This window comes from Triticum urartu, chromosome 3A (assembly GCF_056163025.1).
Source record: "Triticum urartu cultivar PI428250 chromosome 3A, HENAU_Tu73, whole genome shotgun sequence".
Lineage (NCBI taxonomy): Eukaryota > Viridiplantae > Streptophyta > Magnoliopsida > Poales > Poaceae > Triticum > Triticum urartu.
Genome location: NC_141875.1, coordinates 186,060,558 through 186,080,548, shown reverse-complemented (window position 1 = coordinate 186,080,548; position 19,991 = coordinate 186,060,558). Strand labels below are relative to the sequence as shown.

At 40.8% G+C, this 19,991-nt stretch overlaps 1 protein-coding gene and 1 long non-coding RNA gene across 2 annotated transcripts; one reads left to right on the top strand and one right to left on the bottom strand.

Moving 5' to 3' along the window:
- Positions 1 to 3,892: 3,892 nt before the first annotated feature.
- Positions 3,893 to 8,836, top strand: LOC147979137 (uncharacterized). Its single transcript, XR_015599685.1, has 3 exons — positions 3,893 to 4,334; positions 7,293 to 7,355; positions 8,488 to 8,836. It is a non-coding gene; the product is annotated as an uncharacterized LOC147979137 (long non-coding RNA).
- Positions 8,837 to 17,635: 8,799 nt separating this feature from the next.
- LOC125546777 (uncharacterized) lies at positions 17,636 to 18,509 on the bottom strand. Its single transcript, XM_048710912.2, has one exon. It carries the CDS (start codon positions 18,383 to 18,385, stop codon positions 17,861 to 17,863), a length of 525 nt encoding a protein of 174 aa, XP_048566869.1. The 5' UTR covers positions 18,386 to 18,509; the 3' UTR covers positions 17,636 to 17,860.
- Positions 18,510 to 19,991: the final 1,482 nt, after the last annotated feature.

Below are 19,991 nucleotides of genomic sequence, written 5' to 3'. Positions count from 1 at the left end.
TGACCTAAACTTTCTGATAAGACCAAATTCACATAATTTTGGTATTGTTAGAAATTGTTTTATGTTGCAAGAGTATTTGCTTGGTTTTGATGCTTTCCGAATTGTCTTCTTCGTCCTTTCCAATCTTTTGAGTGATTGCTTATGTGTGGTTACTATTGCTTGCTTATGATAGATTGACCGGAGTGTGACGAGTAGATCTATCAAGAGTTATGAGTGCGAATCATCTTCATCAACAGTACAAGGCAAGTTCATACTTTGATCATATCCCTTATTACCCAATTTTATGCATTAGTTTCAATCCTCAAACACTGCATGGTTAGGATCTGATTAACATGTGGGTATTGGAAAGTAGTTGATGAGGTAGGAATCTATTGTCCTGCATTCAAACCTTGAGAGTTACTACTACGTTATGCTTATACTGCTCTGCTATGCTGGTAGATGTGGATTGGTTGAGTGTATTCATGACAATTGTGAGAGTTATCATTAATGGTTAACTTAAGGTGGCTACTTTAATACACATCTGGGTGGATTGGTTGGAGCACCCTGGAGCGCCCAGTGGTTTGCCCGGACACCTGGAGAACCCAGTGCTTGCCCAAGGGGATCCCGGAGTACCCGTGTGATCACCCTATGGAATGCCACCCAGGCTCAAAGGGATCATAAGATTATTCATGCTAGAAACTTCCGTGTGCAGCCACAAGCTATCATGGGCTCTAGCATAGTTGAGTATGTTGCATGACCTCTTTCAGTGATGGGCTAGCAGATGTAAGGGAAAGTAGGTGCAACTATCCACCCAGAGTAAAGAGTTAATGTTTCTGAAAGACTGTGTCTCGGTCATCCGTTTCTCAAACACCATGTAGTGCAAGAAATCCAACGGAGAAGATCGAGCTTTGTGGGAAAAGTGCCCAAACCTCTGCAGAGTGTACAAACTAATCATGATTAGCCGTGTCCCTGGTTATGGACATCTTGAGTTTCTGGTTCTTGAATTATCGTGTTGATCTCATCACTTTACTTAATTAATTTGTTGGGTTGTTAACTTTTAATTGGGATTGAGTTGGAGGAACCTTCTCAATAATTTTCAACCAACTTGGTAGTTAAATAAAATATATTCCTTTGATGTAGGGAAAAATTAGCTTTATGCAAAATAAACTTAGAGCCTCCACCAGCCAAATATGCATGTAGTGATAGCTATTATTCATCATTATTCTATGGTGTGAATTTGTCAGTACATTCAATGTACTAAACCTTTGTGGCTGCAATGTCTCATGTTGCAGGATTCTTACGACGAGTAAGTGATACGTTAGGGTTACGATTTCTACACTCAACTTTGTCGTTGGTGTTGATGGGAATCCGCAACCTTGTTGTTACTTCCGCTATTTGGATTGAGGTAATAGTATTTATGTTACTTTATACATGTGATTTACCTCTGTTATAAATCCTCGAGTACTGTGTGTGTCAGCTTACCGATCCAGGGATGATACTTAAGCATAGAGAGTTGACCGTCTGAGGTCGGGTCGCTACAAGATGGTATCAGAGCACATGTTGACTGTAGGACATGACCCCTAGAAACTGGCAAGCCCATAGAAAAGATTTTTCTCTACAACTTTCTTTTCAAAAATATGAGAACCCGGAATTAGCTTCCAGATCCTCCTGTGTATATTTGTCAACCCCAGGATCATTGTTGACAACACAGTGAAATGATATCATTGCACAATACATTAAAGTATTGCAAGTAATATATATTGTCACAAGACATACCTAGCGAAATGTCTCATGACAATATATATTACTTGTAATACTTTAATGTATTATGCAATGATATCATTTCACTGTGTTGTCAACAATGATCCTGGGGTTGACAAATATACACAGGAGGATCTGGAAGCTAATTCCGGGTTCTCACAGAAGCGGTATCAGAGCCGATGTCGACCTAGTCGCATGGCCTTAGTTAGAAATGAAAAGCCTTAGAGACTATTTTCATAAGAAAAACTATTGTTAAAAAATATTCTCGTAATCTTCTCCTTCACTATTTCTCTTCTTGACTTATCTTATTCAAGAAAAGTTTAAAATCTACTTCTCTACCTTGTTCTTATAGTATGACACCCTTTCCAGCCCTTGGTGTTGAAGAGTCAGAAGTTTCTCAAGACATGCCAAGAATTTCAAACTTCAACCCATGAAGCTCTGAGTAGCAACATTTTTCCAAGAGAATACACTTTGAGACCTCAAGAAGGCAACAATCGTCGATCATGCTCCAATCGTCAACATCAAAGATTTGCCCAAAGAATTATTGTGACCAACCATATGGGATTAGGTTGGTTAACACCCCTGTAGTGATAGAAATCGTAGTTTGTAGACGCAAAACCTTACTTGTGTGAGTATTGTCTGCATATTTTTTCGGTGTTTTCCTATGCAGTCATACTAAAACCCTATTTGCCAAAACGAGTTGCTATTGAGTTTTATTTGGATAGTTTCATGATTATTTGGGTGTTATCTTTTGTTTATCTTTTAGGGTATCTCCGCGTTGTGTAGGATTCGTTTACTCCTCTTATGCTCTTTCCCTCTTCTCTATAAACCCTGGAGGACACTTTGAGAGGAAAGAAGTTGCAACATCATGCTTGAGGTCTATTATCAAAGTGAACCCTATGGAAAACCTCTTTTAAGGGGGGTAGTTGATGGTGATTTATGGCGAGATCAAAGATTTGAAGACCTTCATTTGCAAAGAATACGAAGATTTGAAGACCTTCACTGCACCTACTATAAGTTCAACCTGAAGAGGGATCAATGAGTCTATCCACACTGATGCTTGGCCTACAGAAGAAGAGAAGTACCAAAGAATGTTCAACAACTTGAGGATGCTATCAAATTACCATCGCCAAGACTAAAGGACTACTTCCAAGCTTTGAGCAAGTTGGAGACACTATCAACAATCAAATTATCTCCAACCAAGACCCCGAAGTTGCTTGCCACCAAGATCAAAACCAATCGTGATTCCATAAGTTACATAGAAGAACTATGTCGAGGGCAAAAGCTAACCCAAACCCATTCTCTTTAGTCCGCCTGAATCTCGGGGACGAGATTCCTTTTAACGGGGGTAGACTTGTAACATCCCGATTCTCGGAATGTTTAAGAGAAAGTTTTCCAAAAAATCAGGGCGAGAAAATTTCATTTGTTTTATTTGTTAACCAAGCTTAAATTAGAATTTTAGAATTTAATGGATTTAATTTGAACTAATGTGAACCGAAATTAAAATTTGAGTTTACTTCTTTTCTTTTAGTCGGGCTTTATTTTCTCTTCTTTGGCATATTTAAATATGCACCTTTGAATTTTCTTTGGTCCTCTGAAATCAGTTTGATATATAATTGAGCTTCTTTTCCTTCTCTAGATTTTCCTAAAAGGAAAATATAATTTCTTTTCCTTCCCTCAAAACTCAGGACCAAATTCCCTAGCACATCATTTCTTTTTATTCCTGTGTGGAGCCCACTTTTTTTTATCTTCCACCGAATGGGCATAGGCTAATAGTTTGTTTTTTTATTTCTTTCTCTTCCTTCTCTATTTCCTTTTCCACATGGGCCCTTAGCCCATTTTCTTCAAGCAATGGCTGAACGTTTCTTCCTCACGTACATATATATACATATACAGAGAGAAAACGCTCAGATATGAAACGGCAAAAGTCATCGTTGACTCCTCCTTTAATTTCCCTCTCTCTCGGTATGTTTTATCTCCACTTGACTATCTCCCAAGTCCCAACGCCAGCCTCAAACTCTTCTTCTCCTCGTCCACTCACACGTACACGTAGAGGAAGAGAAACTGCCAAGCACTCACGCTTGCTGCCTCCTGCCCTCCTTCATAATTTCCATAAGTGTCCACCGTTTCCAAAGATAAATAAACTGCCCCATCTCCATCGAGCGAAACCTCCTCTCCTTCCTCTTCCCTTTCCCTTTGTACGTTCGTTCTCAACCTACAGAACAGAAGAGAAAACCTACAGCCACCACACACACCCCTCCTCCAATTCCTTCAACTCTCAACCGTTTCAAGTTCTCAAGATATGTAGAAGTGTGTCTTGATCTACTCTTCCAATCCCACCACTTGTCCTGCCCTCTCTCTTCTCTTTCTCTACAGAAACTCTCTCTCTCCAAAGAAACAGTGTTCCATGGACGTGGGTCCTCAATTCTGATGAAGGAGACCATCCCCGTCCATCCAGTTGCGTCAAAAGGTTCTCCTTCATGCGTTAAATCCATTAAGGGAAGAAAGAACGCGATCCGTTCACCACACACGCAGAATTTCGCATCTCCGTCTACACTGTTCGTCGAGTTCTTCGCGTCGTTCTGTCAAACTCGGTGAGCCTCTATCAAATTCCTTTTGCACGTGTACTCGTCATCATCTACTGTATCCTGTAGACATCATCATTCATCCTATCTATACCGTTGCTCGCGTCGATGCATGAACGGATGGCATCAACATGTCGGCGTACTTTTTTTTAGTTCATGATCTTGTGTTCAATATATGACTTGTTCCTCATGCCGATAATAGCCCCATGGCGGAGTTAGATCGCTAGTCTCATCAATAGGATTTTTAGTATAAATTTTGTTAAAGTCGTTCTTGCCCAAGATTGAATGGGGTTTGTTCATCGGTTAATTTTTGTATTGATATGTCATTGTTTATATGTTTGCGATATGCCTAGGAGTGCATCCTATTGGTCTCATAATTTTTGCATGTGACAAATGACTTATGGATTTATTTGTTTACCGATTATAGTTTTTATTGTCGCAAGTAGATAGTATTTTGTTTGTATTGTTATTGTCTTGTGTTAGACATGTCTATAAATTTTAATATAGTTTTGTATGGTTTCATGTACATATTTCATGCCTAATCGTAGTAGTGTGTTATGCTTTTGTTTCATATTAGTCCTTGTGATTTGTTATCATGTTTAGTAGTCGATCGGTGAACTTTTGTGTTGATTTGATATTTTATATGGTCATGACATGCCTAGGAGTCACTCCTAATCATTCCATAATTGTAGGAGTTAGGTGTGATTGTCTAGATTTATTGTAAGGATTTCTTTTAATCATTCCTTATAGTTTGTATGGTGTCACATGTTGTTTTATTTGTTCGAAATCATTGTCATGTCTACCATGGATGTTTATATATTTTATTGTACGTATTGTTGCATAGTTTCTGTATGCTAGATGTCAAATGAAATGATTTACTATTGGGAACTAGTATATGGTAGTTGTTGCATAGCTCATGGTTGCCTAGTGGTTCCTCTTATTTTGTAGACATGCAAGATTGCATGGTTTGATGATTTATGTCATGGTCGTATTTGTATTCTCATATTTACAATTTATTCCTGTGGCATATAACTTAGTTTCTTACATCATGGCAACTATAATGTGTGTTTATTTTTCCTTAGTCTATTACCATGCCATGTTTGGTATTTCTTAAAGTAGAATGCATTCTTTATTGAATGTTTTCCATGCATGTGTTATATCATTGCTAGTTTATACTTTATGATCGCGCATGTGGTTTTCCTTCGCTTAGTAGATACATGTTAGTAGTTTATGGTTTCATATATTTTAATTAAGAAGGATCCCTTCTTAGTTGATCAATACCATGATACAATGTTGTGATTGTATAACTAGGTTGTATAGCATGTCTATAGCAATTCATGTATTAGATCATGCCTAGTGGTGTATCTTATGTCTTTGCTACTATAGATTGTAACAAATAGAAGTGAATGTCATTTTGTTACTCATGCTAGTATAGTGCATTGCTTGATGTCATGATCTAGTTCTCTGACTTGCCTAGATGTTTAGTATGGTATATCCATATGCTTATATGACATAACAAGTATGTAAGCTTGTGTGCTGTTACCATTCTTGATATTCATGTTAGTTGATATCAACTAAGTTATCTCATTGTTGTGAGTTGTATTCTATTGGTATCATACATTGGCATCTCGTGTGATGATCATTCATACTTAGCATTATATATTTGTATCTAGTTGTTGCATTGTTGTATATCTAGACATCATTAATGCAAGTTATCTTTCATGTCTTATTATGTTTCATGTGCTATAATTTAGTACTTAGACCCTTGTGTTCCTTATATAAGCTTCACTTATCTCATGATAGCATTATGAGTGTTTGGCACATGTTACATTAGCTCATCACATGATTAGGATAGTTTACCTTTCAATAGTTGAGTTGTGTTTTTCTCATATGCTTAGTGCACATTGTTACTTTGTTGTTAATCATGTTGTGGTAATCTTTTTGCTAGAGGGCATTTGGATATTAGTTGTTTCCTTTATTATAAGGAGTGTCCTAGTTTAGTATCTTATCATGATCACTCGTGTGTGTGATGCATGTGTAATTCGTTGAGACCTCTAGTGATTCTATACTCACATGCCATGTGTGAAGATGTGTCTTGATTGATTTATTTATTTAGTTTTGACCATAGTATTGGATTGGCTCTTGTTATAGCAATGCTCGCTATAGTTATTACGTTTGATGTTTAGTCTTTGCTTATTGTTAACCATTATAAAATATTTGGATACATCCAAATATTTACTTGTGGTTGATTATTAATCTTAATCATATCATGCCTGGATAGTAGTTCACTCTTTTGTTCCATGTCTTGTATAGTTTCTTGATAATTGTTTGACAAATGACTTGGTTTGTTATAATAGAGTTGATCCTATTTTATATTAATAATGTTATAGGGTGAGACCTAGGTCAATTCGATTCATGTTGTTGAGTGATGTTTGATTGCTTAACTAGTATGGTTTGTAATGTTTGTTCGTTTATCTTACGGAACTATTGCCTTTCGAATTATTATATAGTTGATGTATATGTTTGACTACTATTGACCATTATAAATATTTAGATTCTATCTAAATATCTATTTGTGGTTAACTATTACCTTCATCATGTCATGTTGTAATTGTGTGGTTAAATGCATATGATGGTTCCTTTCCATGTGTGTTGATGCCATTGTGTTTGTTAGATAGTAGTTTCCTATATAGTTTGTCGAGATGTGTAGTGGGCACTACTAGTGTTTAATTGCATATTCGTATTGGAACGTTAGTCTTGATCGCCAAGTATTTCTTAGCTGTGTCAACCTCAACCATGTTACTTCAATGAATCCTTTCTCTTACATCCTAATTAACCTCATTTCGAAGTCTCCATATTGATCAATATCTTGTTGTCCATCCAATTTTAAATTGTTTTGGATGTTATTTGGATTTACTTTTGCTTTGGTATTTATTGTTTGTCTTTTGCTATCGTTACGACGAGTAGGGAGTGACGACGATGTTGCACATGGACAGAAATAGGTTACCGAAGAAGGACTCAACAACGAAGGCATGCCTCCTTCTTTGATCATATTTATCCTATGTTTACAAAATTGCATTCTGTTTTATGGTTACTATATGCATGCTATTTTAATTCTCGTAGCTAGTGTGTCGATTGACACATTACCCTGATCCGCTTGTCGCCTATTCACTTGACACCCGAGTAGAATTATATAGTATTCTGGTAGAGTAGAAATGCTTAGCCATGCTTATTACCCTATAGGTGCTTTGTTGAATGTCCTTTTAGTCATTGACACTTGAAACTTATTTCTTGAGCTCGCTGAGCTAGGCAAGTTGGCCTTGTTGACCTTCTCTATCCTCTTCTACTTTGGGTGAAACTTACCATTTGAATACTGGCGTGGGCGACAGCTGAATCAAGGATTGAAGGAGCGATTGGCTGCCCTTCACGAGTTGAAGGGGGCAATCAGTCGTCCGTGCCGCTTAAGGCCTAATAAGTCTTGGATTTGAAGATTGTGATAACAGTATAGCCACATGCTATATGGGCACTGGCTTGGTCAAGTAAGCTAGTCAGCCTTAGGTGTAGATGTCGCCGTACCGCAGATGAGATAGCTGCCCTGCGGGGAGTATCCTCGGCACAGATGGGGGGACCGGTTTGAGGACATACTCTCAGTTCCGTGCGCCAGACCCGATGGGCATGTCACATCTTTGGGGGATCTAGTCCAAAGACCTCGTCACAATCTCCCTGCCGGTATACCAGATGGTGTACTACGCTAGCGACGGCTAGTGGCAACAAGTCGGGATTGTGTCGTGTGGGTAAAGTGTACAACCTCTGTAGAGTGTAAAACTATTCGAATAGCCGTGTCCACGGTCAAGGACAGCACATGAATCTTTCTTGACATACAGGACCTATTTTGCTTATTCCCTCTTTACCCTATTCTTGGAACCTATGAAAAGTGTGAGTTGATCGTGGATCCTCACTTTGATGAAAGTTATTCTGGAGATAAAACACATTCTCATCAAAACTGCTTTTATCCAACTGCTTTATTTGTCAAACAAAATTAGCTTTATGTAAATGAGCCATACAGGCTTTCTTTGAAGCCACATGTAGCTATTAGATCCTTCCCCGTGGGAGGCATGTTGAGTACGTAATGTACTCATGGCAATAATTTTGTTGACAACAGAGTTACCTGGAGACGAAGATGATGACTACGACTACTATGGCGATCTGTAGAAGTGAGGTCACGTGGACTACATCGACTGCCTGTGGCTGAGATGAAGTCGCTACGCATTGTACTTTCCGCTGTTTTTCTGAATGTGATAAATGTCATGAGACATTTCGCTAGGTATGTCTTGTGACAATATATATTACTTGTAATACTTTAATGTATTGTGCAATGATATCATTTCACTGTGTTGTCAACAATGATCCCGGGGTTGACAAATATACACAGGAGGATCTGGAAGCTAATTCCGGGTTCTCACGGAGAAAAGATCTTTTACCTCTCTTCTCTTCCGAGCTTATTCAAATATTCCCTTATAGTGAGACTATACCCCTTTTCCCCTTTTGACCACGAAGATTCGACTGATGAGACCACTCCAAGAAGTACAAGATATCGGACAACTAAGACCGCTTCGGAACGAAGAGGATTTTACCATGCATTATAATAATGGAAACTACAACAGTTGGTGAATCCGAAGACTAGGAGAATTTGAAGGCCCTGTAGAATTTCCAGATTCGTATGACCTAGGAAGGCTACCCTTATGGAATTTGTCAGACTATGGAAGCTGTCAATAGCCGAGATCAAGATGTGTCGAAGAAAGACCGAAACATGGAGAGTTAAAACTCAAAGTTTTTGTCAAGAAAACCCTAAGGCAGGAGAGATCAATTATGGAATGAAAGGTTATGGCAGTAACATGGGCATAGACACGACTAACCATGGTATTATCGCCCGCTTAGGCTATTGTCACTGTGTTGAGTTAAGCATGCATTTCTTCAGAAGGATTGGATGGTAGAAGGCTGATGGAGCATCTATCAACAAAGGATGCACTTTTAACCTTAGCTGGTGTATCACCAGGATCTGGAGTATTACATCAGGAAGTTTAAGATGGACCTTCGGGAAGCTGTATTTGATAAGGAAACATTTCGTGAAGAACTCAGGACCCAGAAGATGAAAGTAGCCAAGCTGGAGGAGCAAAACCTCGAGATACCGGAGATTCATCAGGAACTAAAGGACAGTGGGACCATGGTTCATGCTAAGGATGTTGAAACCCAGAAGTTTGGAACGCAACTCCAGAAATATTAAAGGACGTCATGAGAGACTTCGCGTCAATAGAGATGATCTGGCAGAAGAATTGAGAAAGACAAGCACGATCGGAAGTAGCCACCGGAGACATGAACAAGACCTGAAGAGTTTGGCGACGTTGAAGATTTATTGACCTTTAAAAGACCAAACCCCTGTCATACACTTACGTTAGATGCGACGTTTGTGAGCTGTCATTTGTTTGTTGTTTTTCCAACAACCACAACAAAAACCTGTCTCTTCAAAACCATTGTTTGCATTGTGTGTATCCCTCTCTATCTCTCTTATCCCACCCAAACCCTTGGAACCAATAGAGGATGAATGGAGATGAACCCATATTTTCTGGACCGAAGACTCAATTGGAGTCAGACCGATGGATTCATAACATGGAAGATCATATGGAGAATAACACTGTAGTCGGAAAGGATATGGCCCAGCATACTCTTCAGTGCTTTGAAAGAGGTGCTGTTACTTGGTGGAGGATGTACCAAACCATCAATGGATGGCAAGGAGTAACCACTTGGAAAGAACTTAAGTTCACTCTGCAAAGATCTCGTCTTGTGTCCTAGAAGTTGAGGCCTTATGAAAATAATATGAAGAAACATTGTGCATTCAAGATTTGTGGAGAAATGGGACACACCCATGAAGAACACAAGGGTGAATGCCCTCATTGTTAAGAGAGTCACCCAGCTGAAGAATGCCCAACTAGGCAGATTACTTGTTTCTTGTGTGAAGGGCCTACCCACTACCTTGCTCAGTGTCACATTTACCCCATGGTACAACGAACCATCCAGCAGAAGAAATAAGCAATGAAAGAAGCCCTCATGGAAATTTTAGAAGAACCGATGATGAAGGAAGAGGTGGAGGACACACCCAAAGAAGACCCAATTAAAACATGCACTAAGTCATGCTATTCATGTGGAGAAGAAGGACACATCTCCCAAAATTGTCTGAATGGGGATCTAGTAGAATTCTCGATAGAGGAAGTAGAGTATGACTTACAGGAAATAGAAGCCCGGATTGGCACAGAAAAGTCCAGGAAGAGAAGTAGATTGGATACCAGGAAGGACCTGACTCATATCACCTATTTCAGGTGCAAGGAGTCAGGGCACTACTTCAGCAGTTGCCCAAAAAGGAAACCTCGAGACTTGTCAGAAGTAATATGTTTTCGTTGTAATGAAGCAGGGCACCTTGCCGGAGATTGTCCCAAGGAGAAAGAGACTTGTGATAATTAGTTGTGTCTGTGAGAAGTATAGTAGAAGTAGTGAGAACACTTTCCCTTTATATTGAGGCGATGAGTTGAGGCATGTAATGGAAAAGCAAGAATGGTAATCATTGGAGAATCAATAAAGTTAGCATTGTTGGTACTGATTGGATTTTATGAGTTGATACTCTATGAAGAAAGATTTTGACCATTTTCGAGGATATGAGAAATATGGTCTATGGATGAATTTGTGCATTTCAAGGGTGGTAGTACCCTGTGAGGACCCTTGACCTCTGGAAAGAATAATGATACTCCACAGAGTGGACCACAGATAAAATAAGTACGAGTTTATCTCGATATGTGGGATACCCTAAGATTATGAGGGGATGGAGTACTATTGGATATAAAGGAGATAGAATGTTGGTATATGGAGCAATAGCAACTCCATGATGAGTTTGAGTAATCACGTCTGAGTTTGGTACAAATAGAAGGAAGGGAGACAGTACAACTGGATGGATTTAAGAATGCTAGGAAGCTGGATGTTGGAATAATGATCAGTTGCCCCCTATGATGAGTTCAAGGATTAAATGTGATGGGGTGGGCCATAACCCACAGGCCCCAGGACCTGCCAAGAAGCAAGCACACTCTTGCTAAAGGAAAAAGGCTGGAAGAAGTTACGATTTTATCGACTGACGATCTTATAGGAGTTTACGCAAAACCCGAGAGTGGTGAAGGAATGATATATGTTTGTTTGGCTTGCAGAATCCATATGGATTTATCCGAACTTGGTTCGTCAACAAAAGAAATTCTGCAATGCCTGTGAGGATGACCGAGTGTTAGAATGCGAGATTCGCTAAATCATATACCAGGTAATGATTTGGGTGCGGGATGGATTGATCACCATACCGACTTACTCTTATTATTCGCCTTGCTATGTGGGATGGTAAATCTGAGTGACTTGCTTATAATAGAGAGACGACAATCAAAACCTTGTTTAAACCTTAGCATGGTATAGCAATTTTCCTTTGTACAAGGCAGCTGTTGCCAACCGTAGGTCATACGGTGAGAATGAAGCCCAGACCTATTTCCTGCAGGAGAAACCATAAATGGTTGACCACCATGAGACATCGATAGTTGATTAGTATTGGCGCTAGACCCGTCAGCTAAGAAGACCCAGTCTCGGAATAACCTTACCAAGATGAATGGACAGATGAATTGCGGTAAAGGTTATGCCACTACCGGAAGAGCCCAGAGAAGGAATTTTTTTCCCGAGAATCTGAGAAGACCAACAATGTCAACAATGAGGATGGAGTATAAGAGTTTTGATGGAACCGTATCAATGCTTCTAAGGGTGGTAGCAGCCCAGACCCCCTGTGACGATCGATGGATTTTGAGAAGACCCCCAACCCTAACCTATTTCTTTCTAGCCTCTTCGAATCTCGAGGACGAGATTCATTTTAAGGGTGGTAGGTTTGTAACATCCCAAAATTCTAAATTTTGGAATGTTATATTAAATAAATAGATTTGATTGATTGTTTGATTGTGGTGTGGTTGCTTGTGTGAAAGTGAGTGAAATTCGAAACTTTTTGAAAGTTAAATGAGAGGGAATAAAAGGACTTTCCCAAACTTTCATTTTTGCATTTATGATCTCCGTGAATTCAAATTCATTTCATCATAAAACCCTAGAGAGAAGATGACATGACTTCTTCCACTTAAATAAATGAAAAGGGTTTTGAAAAGATTTGAATTCCATTTGAAATATTTCCAATTCAGAAACTTTAAGCAACTCAATGATTTTCATGAGAGAAGATAAAATGAATTTTTCAAATCATATGAAATATGAGTTGGAAGTTTCAAATAATCAAATTTAAAGTCCCCTTTGAAATTGTTTTCAATTTGGAGTGATTTGGGTTTTATTCAAATTATTTTTCTCCAAAAATAGAATATATGGAAAATAGGGTAAAATGATTCCCTACAATAGAAAATTTGAGAGAACTAAATTTGAAATCATTTTCGTATTTCTAAAATGATTTTTATTGGGCTTTATTATAGCAGTAGCACTCTTTGAATTATTTGAATTTTTGTGGATTTTATTTGATGCTAGAAATATGTTCATGTTGTAGAGGATATTTTTTCTGAAAATTTTGATATATTATATGCCTATATAATACTTTATTTTCTTTTGTTTTATTATTTTTTCTTTGTCTGTGTTTAAAAAAAACTTCGGACCGATTGGATCGGGCTGGCCCAGCTCGCCAGGCCACGGCCCAGCCGGCCCACGCCGCTCAACCGCTCGTCCCCGAGCTTCCGCTTGGAGTCTGCCGCCACCACGGCACGCTGCCGCGCCGACCTCGACGTCCGTGCCGAGGCCGGACTTCTCCGGCCCCTTCCGCAAGCCTTCACCCCGCCCCGTTCTTTAAATAGAGGAGCCCCGCCGCCCTCCTCTCGCTTCGCGCCGCCACCCGCTGCCCACGCATCCCGCGCCGCCGCCCGCTGTAGCCGCCTGCCGCTGTCCCGCGTCGTGTCGCGCCGCCGCTGCCGCTTCGCCTCGCTTCGCCGCCCTGCCCGCAGCCGCCCCGCGCCGCCCCGCCGTCGCACCAGAGTCCGCCGCCGCCGCCGGACGCCACCGCCGGACCCGATCCGCCGCCCGACCCTTCGACCCGCCGGTTTTTCCCGGACCGGTACGAACCACAGACCGCCCCGTTTTTTTGTTTTCTTTTGGTTTAGATCGGTTTAGTTTTTTTAGTTATTTAACAAACGTTTTCTGTTTAGGTAGTTCTAGTGAACAGTTTCGTTAGTTAGAGTTCGGCAGCGAACATTCGTACGGTAGAGTTTTTCTTTTTCATTTTAATTTCGGCTAGGGACCCATCTGTGAATATTTTATTACAGATTAGTCCCTGACCTTCAATCTATCACAACTTTTTGCTCGTTGGTCCAAATCCAACGAAACCAACGCCCACTTTTTCGTTATGATCTCCTCTAACCAGTAATCCAACTCAAACTTGTTTTTGAAAGTTTAAAATTTGAATTCAAACATATTTATATTTAAACTTCGTTTGATCGTAACTTGAGTTTTATAACTCCGTTTGAGTTGATTCTTTTTGCATATCGAAGCTCTTGACTTAAAATTTTCTGATAAGGCCAAATTCACATTATTTCGGTACTGTTAGAAATTGTTTTATGTTGCAAGAGTATTTGCTTGGTTTTGATGCTTTCCGAATTGTCTTCTTCGTCCTTTCTGATCTTTTGAGTGATTGCTTATGTGTGGTTACTATTGCTTGCTTACGATAGATTGACCGGAGTGTGACGAGTATATCTATCAAGAGTTATGAGTGCGAATCATCTTCATCAACAGTACAAGGCAAGTTCACACTTTGATCATATCCCTTATTACCCAGTTTTATGCATTAGTTTCGATCCTCAAACACTGCATGGTTAGGATCTGATTAACATGTGGGCATTGGAAAGTAGTTGATGAGGTAGGAACCTATTGTCCTGCATTGAAACCTTGGAAGTTACTACTACGTTATGCTTATACTGCTCTGCTATGCTGGTAGACGTGGATTGGTTGAGTGTATTCATGACAGTTGTGAGAGTTATCATTAATGGTTAACTTAAGGTGGCTACTTTAATACACATCTGGGTGGATTGGTTGGGGCACCCTGGAGCACCCAGTGGTTTGCCCGGGCACCTGGAGAACCCAGTGCTTGCCCAAGGGGATCCGGAGTACCCGTGTGATCACCCTATGGAATGCCACCCAGGCTCAAAGGGATCATAAGATTATTCATGCTAGAAACTTCCGTGTGCAGCCACAAGCTATTATGGGCTCTAGCATAGTTGAGTATGTTGCATGACCTCTTTCAGTGGTGGGCTAGCAGATGCAGGGGAAAGTAGGTGTAACTGTCCATCCAGAGTAAAGAGTTAATATTTCTGAAAGACTATGTCTCGATCATCCGTTTCTCAAACACCATGTAGTGCGAGAAATCCAACGGAGGAGAGTCTTGTGGGAAAAGTGCGCAAACCTCTGCAGAGTGTACAAACTAATCATGATTAGTCGTGTCCCCGGTTATGGACATCTTGAGTATCTGGTTCTTGAATTATCATGTTGATCTCAACACTTTAATTAATTAATTTGTTGGGTTGTTAACTTTTAATTGGGATTGAGTTGGAGAAACCTTCTCAATAATTTCCAACCAACTTGGTAGTTAAATATAATATATTCCTTTGATGAGGGAAAAATTAGCTTTATGTAAAATAAACTTAGAGCCCCCACCAGCCAAATATGCATGTAGTGATAGCTATTATTCATCATTATCCTATGGTGTGAATTTGCCAGTATATTAAATGTACAGACCTTTTGTGGCTGCAACGTCTAATGTTGCAGGATTCTTACGACGAGTAAGTGATATGTTAGGGTTACGATTTCTACACTCAACTTTGCCGTTGGTGTTGATGGGAATCCGCAACCTTGTTGTTACTTTCGCTATTTGGATTGAGGTAATAGTATTTACGTTACTTTATACATGTGATTTACCTCTATTATAAATCCTCGAGTACTGTGTGTGTCAGCTTACCGATCCAGGGATGACACTTAAGCACAGAGACTTGACCGTCTGAGGTCGGGTCGCTACACTCCATGCCGCTCCATTCTTCTTCTTTGTGTTCTCATTGTTGCAGTTTGTCGATCGTGAATCTGATTGCTTTGGGGTTATTTTCCTTTTTCTTTGCCTACGCACAACATAGCTTTGGTCTTATATGATTTTGCTAGTTGTCGGCATGTTTTTGCGTGTGTATGTGTTAGTGTTGGCTATGTGCATCTTAGCTATGTAGAGGTCGGGTGTGTGTTCATCATGTTTTTGTATCATCTTGATACTTCATTTTGAGCAAATAAAATCCACCTTTGGTCAGGAAAAAAACAGTTCCTCTGTTGCAAACTTATGCAACACTACCCCTTGCAATATGCACACGACTCTCTGTCTTTGCAAAAAAAAAGATTCTGCAACATGATCGTTGTTGCAAAATGACAACAGAGAAAAAAGGTTCAAAAAAGATTTGCAACAAGGCTCTTGTTGCAAAAGGCGGCGCAACAAAGCTTTTGTTGCAGAGATCAAAAGAAAAGAAAATGGTCTGAGGCTTTTTGCAACAAGTTCGTTATTACATAGACAATTTGCTTGTTGCAATTAGGTTGGCTCACGAGTGTGGGGGGAGGGATCCAACTATTCTTTTTGACGGTAGATCTTTTCCATTGCTTAAAATGCCTATGAATCAAGCTTCATAAAACTAAGAATCATCATATCCCAATCATTAAATAACCATTTTATCATTCAAACACTTGAATTAAACACTTCATGTCATTCCAAGAGTAATCATGTACGCTTAAACAAGTTGCATGAACAAAAATAAAGCATTCAGTCGACATGTCTTAATGGTATATTGTCAGCTCTGGGGTTTGCATCGTCCCATCCTTCGGTGACAGTCTGCTGCTCCGGCATGTGCATCGTTCGCTCCTCCGGCATGTGCATTGTCTGCTCCTCAGTCATGTTGGTCGCCCCATGTCATCCTAAAATGCACGATAATTGCTCATGTGAACTCCCAAAATTATATTGTTATTGGATCCATGGTATTCGGATCCTACATCATGAACCGGTTCTCCTCGTGAATATCCTGGCTTGCATCAACCGACCATCCTCAAGTTTAAGCATACATGTCTTCGTCCCTTTCTTGCGCCCTGTACTATCTTGAATAGCATCCCACCTCACTCTCTTCTTTTGTAGTTTCTTTCCCTTCATCGTCAATGTTTCCTACTTGCCTCCTTCGAGCCATGTAGATATGTTGATTAGAACTTTGTGGTTTGTGCGGTTTCATTTTTAATGAAACCAGGAGCGAGATGCTCGGTCAGGCTCCTTAACTAAAAAACGTGTTGATGAAGCTCCCGTGAGCTGAAGCAGGAGGCTGGAGTGAACATAGGTCTCCTATATGGGATGATGACGATTCAGAAACAAAGAAGAAAAGGATCCTAACCAAGGATAACTTATCTAGACGAGGGTGAAAAGGATTAAATTTTTGTGACTTTTGTAGTGTCTCTGAGAGAATTGATCATCTATTCTTTTCAAGCTCTTTTGCTAGGTTTTTATGGAATGTGATTTGTGGTTCGCTAGGTAACCCAAAATTACCTTTATCTTCTTTGATCTTTGTCAAAACTGGATACCACTATATATTGGTAAGGATAGGGCTATTGTTTCTATTGGTCTACTGCTTTGATCTGGAAAATTTGGAAAACAAGGAACAAATTCTGTTTTCAACGTGTTTTCTTTTCAAAATCTATCAATGTAACATTTACCCATGTGTTCTTTATTGGATTCATAAGCAACTCTGCAAAGAAAAGGAGTGCAAAAATGCTTAGGGAGGTTTCCAAGAGGCTATCTCGGGTAGCAAACGAAGTCTACGGAAGAGCGTATGGATGGAATCCTTCTGCTCAAAGGCTGGGTTTTGTCTCTACCTGAAAATTGAGCGGCTCTGTAGTGCGTTCAGGTTATAGACTTGCTTTTGCTTTGGCCGATGTGCAAATTGTAAAAGATGTTAAAAGTATGGTCTCTCTCCATAGTAGTGGATGGTTTGGCATCAAATAAATGTGGTTATATGTCTAGGATGTAGGTTGTTCATTAGTTAGGTGGGGTGATGCATCATGTCTAGGAAAATAGTGTGGTGTTGCGTTTTGTTGTATCCAGACTCCTATTCTCATAATAAAAATGAGAGCTATGTGGCCCCTTTTATCCAAAAAAGAAGAAGAAAAAGATCCATAAATGCACGAAAATAGCAGCGGTATCAGAATTTAGAAACAAATTTCAATTCACCTCCCCTTCCCAAGACCGGGTAATATACACATCTCACCAGTAAACAAGATGAGACGAACATAAAAAAATAGTAGAAAAACACGTGAAATCAACAATGTGTGCAGCGTTAACGGCAGCGGCAATCAAGGTCAGGTCGACCGATCGATCCGTCTACGCGCGTGTCCGATCCATGAGATGAGATGTGACCTATATGAGATTAGATCATGTTGGAGAGGGCGCGGCAGTTCTCAGATATCTGTAGGAGCGACTGGTCGAAGCGGTCCATGGGGTTCTTCTCACCGACTTTCCTAAACTCCTCGTCGCAGTTCTGCATGTCCTGGGCCGCCATGCTCATCATGGCTCGGACGGTTGTGGCGTCCTTGAAGCCTAAGGCACGACGTGCCGCACCGAGGTTGTCCTCCACGTCCGAGTAGAGGCTATCGCACAACTCCAGCGCCTTCTTGGCCGCGGGGCTCGCCTCGGCGGACATCTGGGTCACGTGCTCCTTCGCCGCCGACGTGCGCTTCGCGAAGGCGTCCACCTGCATGTTCAACACCGCCACCGCGTCCATGGTGGTGTAGTGCCCCGCCTGCTTCCCGGCCGTGGCGCTGCACAGATCCGCGAACGGGGTGGTCTTGCAGACTGCGGCCACCTCGGGTGGCACCTGGGCCGCAGCCGAGGAGCAGGTCGCCGCTGCGACGGCGACGACTAGGAGGAGCAGCGCGTGGGTTGATCGCCCCATGGCTGGTTTATTTACTTATGGCTGCTTGGTGCCGACGTACGTGAGTACGTGCGAGCGTGGTGCGGCTGCCTGTATAGGATGGAAGTGGCCGACGGGGAGGGCTGGGGTTTTGCTGCACGGAGGAGGGAGGGGGGTAAATACGTGACGCGGGTGGCGGGGGCTCGCTGCATGAAACCACAACGGAAATGGCGGTCAGCCTCCGGTCAAGTGGTGGCCAAGCCACTTTAATGTGGCCCGTTCGTTGGTATGCCCAAGCTTACCATTTTTAACACACGACGAGCGGTGGACGCTGGGAATAGTAGGATCTTTGGTTTTTGAGCAAAACATGCTGCGCAAATCTATCCGCGGTTTGCCTTTTAATTACTTTTTGGAAGCTAATAGGGGCATGTCAGCTGAGGAGGTGGTTCGCTGTTCATTCCTTCCCTAATATCATGGGCTTAGGTCCATTTAACTTTTTTGTAAATGTCATCAACAAGACCCTAATTGCCATGATCTAATTCATGAAGAAAAATGAACATGCTACTTTATAAAAACTGCCATCTCTCTAATTTTATAAATACACAATATGTATTACTTAAAAAAAGACGTATAAACTACAAAATGAAATTGCAATGTTGAACTTTAAAACTGCCATCCTCTAGATAAAGAATGTCATAGAAAAATACGTCCAGCTAGACCTACTTATGCCAGCGAGATAATCGCCGCCTCACGTAGCTGTCACCTCATCTACAAGAAAAGGCTTACGGCCGCCTCCCACAGGCGTCGCATGTCTTCGATGGCCCCGGGGCCATGGCGGCGCGGTGGACCATGGCCCATGCAGGTGGGAGGAATCTTGCTCCGTTTTTAGATATTTTTATGAGTTTGTTTAGGATCTGTGTCCTATTTGAGAAGACAAGGCGATGACGGCTCTCTGAAGATGGAATAAATTTCTCCCTGGCTAGCCCCCATTCCGATGATGCGTCTAGCGTCATCAGAGGGTGTGTGGAGGTGTGTCTCCGGCAGATCTCGCAGGATTCGATCGCTACTGATCTTCGACGGAAAAAAGTCTTCGTTTGTCTTTGTTCGCGTGTCTACAGATTAGATCGTTTTGATCTATACTTCTCTTCATCGACAATGATTGTTGTCCAGTTGCGCTGGTCCTATGGGGCCTTAGCACAATAACTTCCCGACTGTCTACTATAATAAGTTTGGCCCGACTCTGGTGAGGGAGGGGTGATGACGGCGGGCGTGCCTTCGGCTCGTTATAGTGCTTCTAGTCGTCACCAGATGGTCTATGCACATGATTATAATTGTTTTATTTCTGTGTTCTTTGTACTGCCATGGCATGATGAATAGAGTAGAAGTCCATCACAAAAAATACGAAAAAACATAAATTTGGAAATGCCATGATATATATATATATATATATATATATAATTTGTGCTGCTACTTTATAAATTTACGATCCTCTAGATAATTTTTTTATCTGGATTAGCCCCAAAACGAATTATCATGCCATTAAAAAAATGCCTCCCTCTCAACAATTAAAATATCATTCTCTTTATAATAAAAAATGTCATCCTCTCAATAATAAAAATACCATCCTATCTTCTATATCTAAATAGCT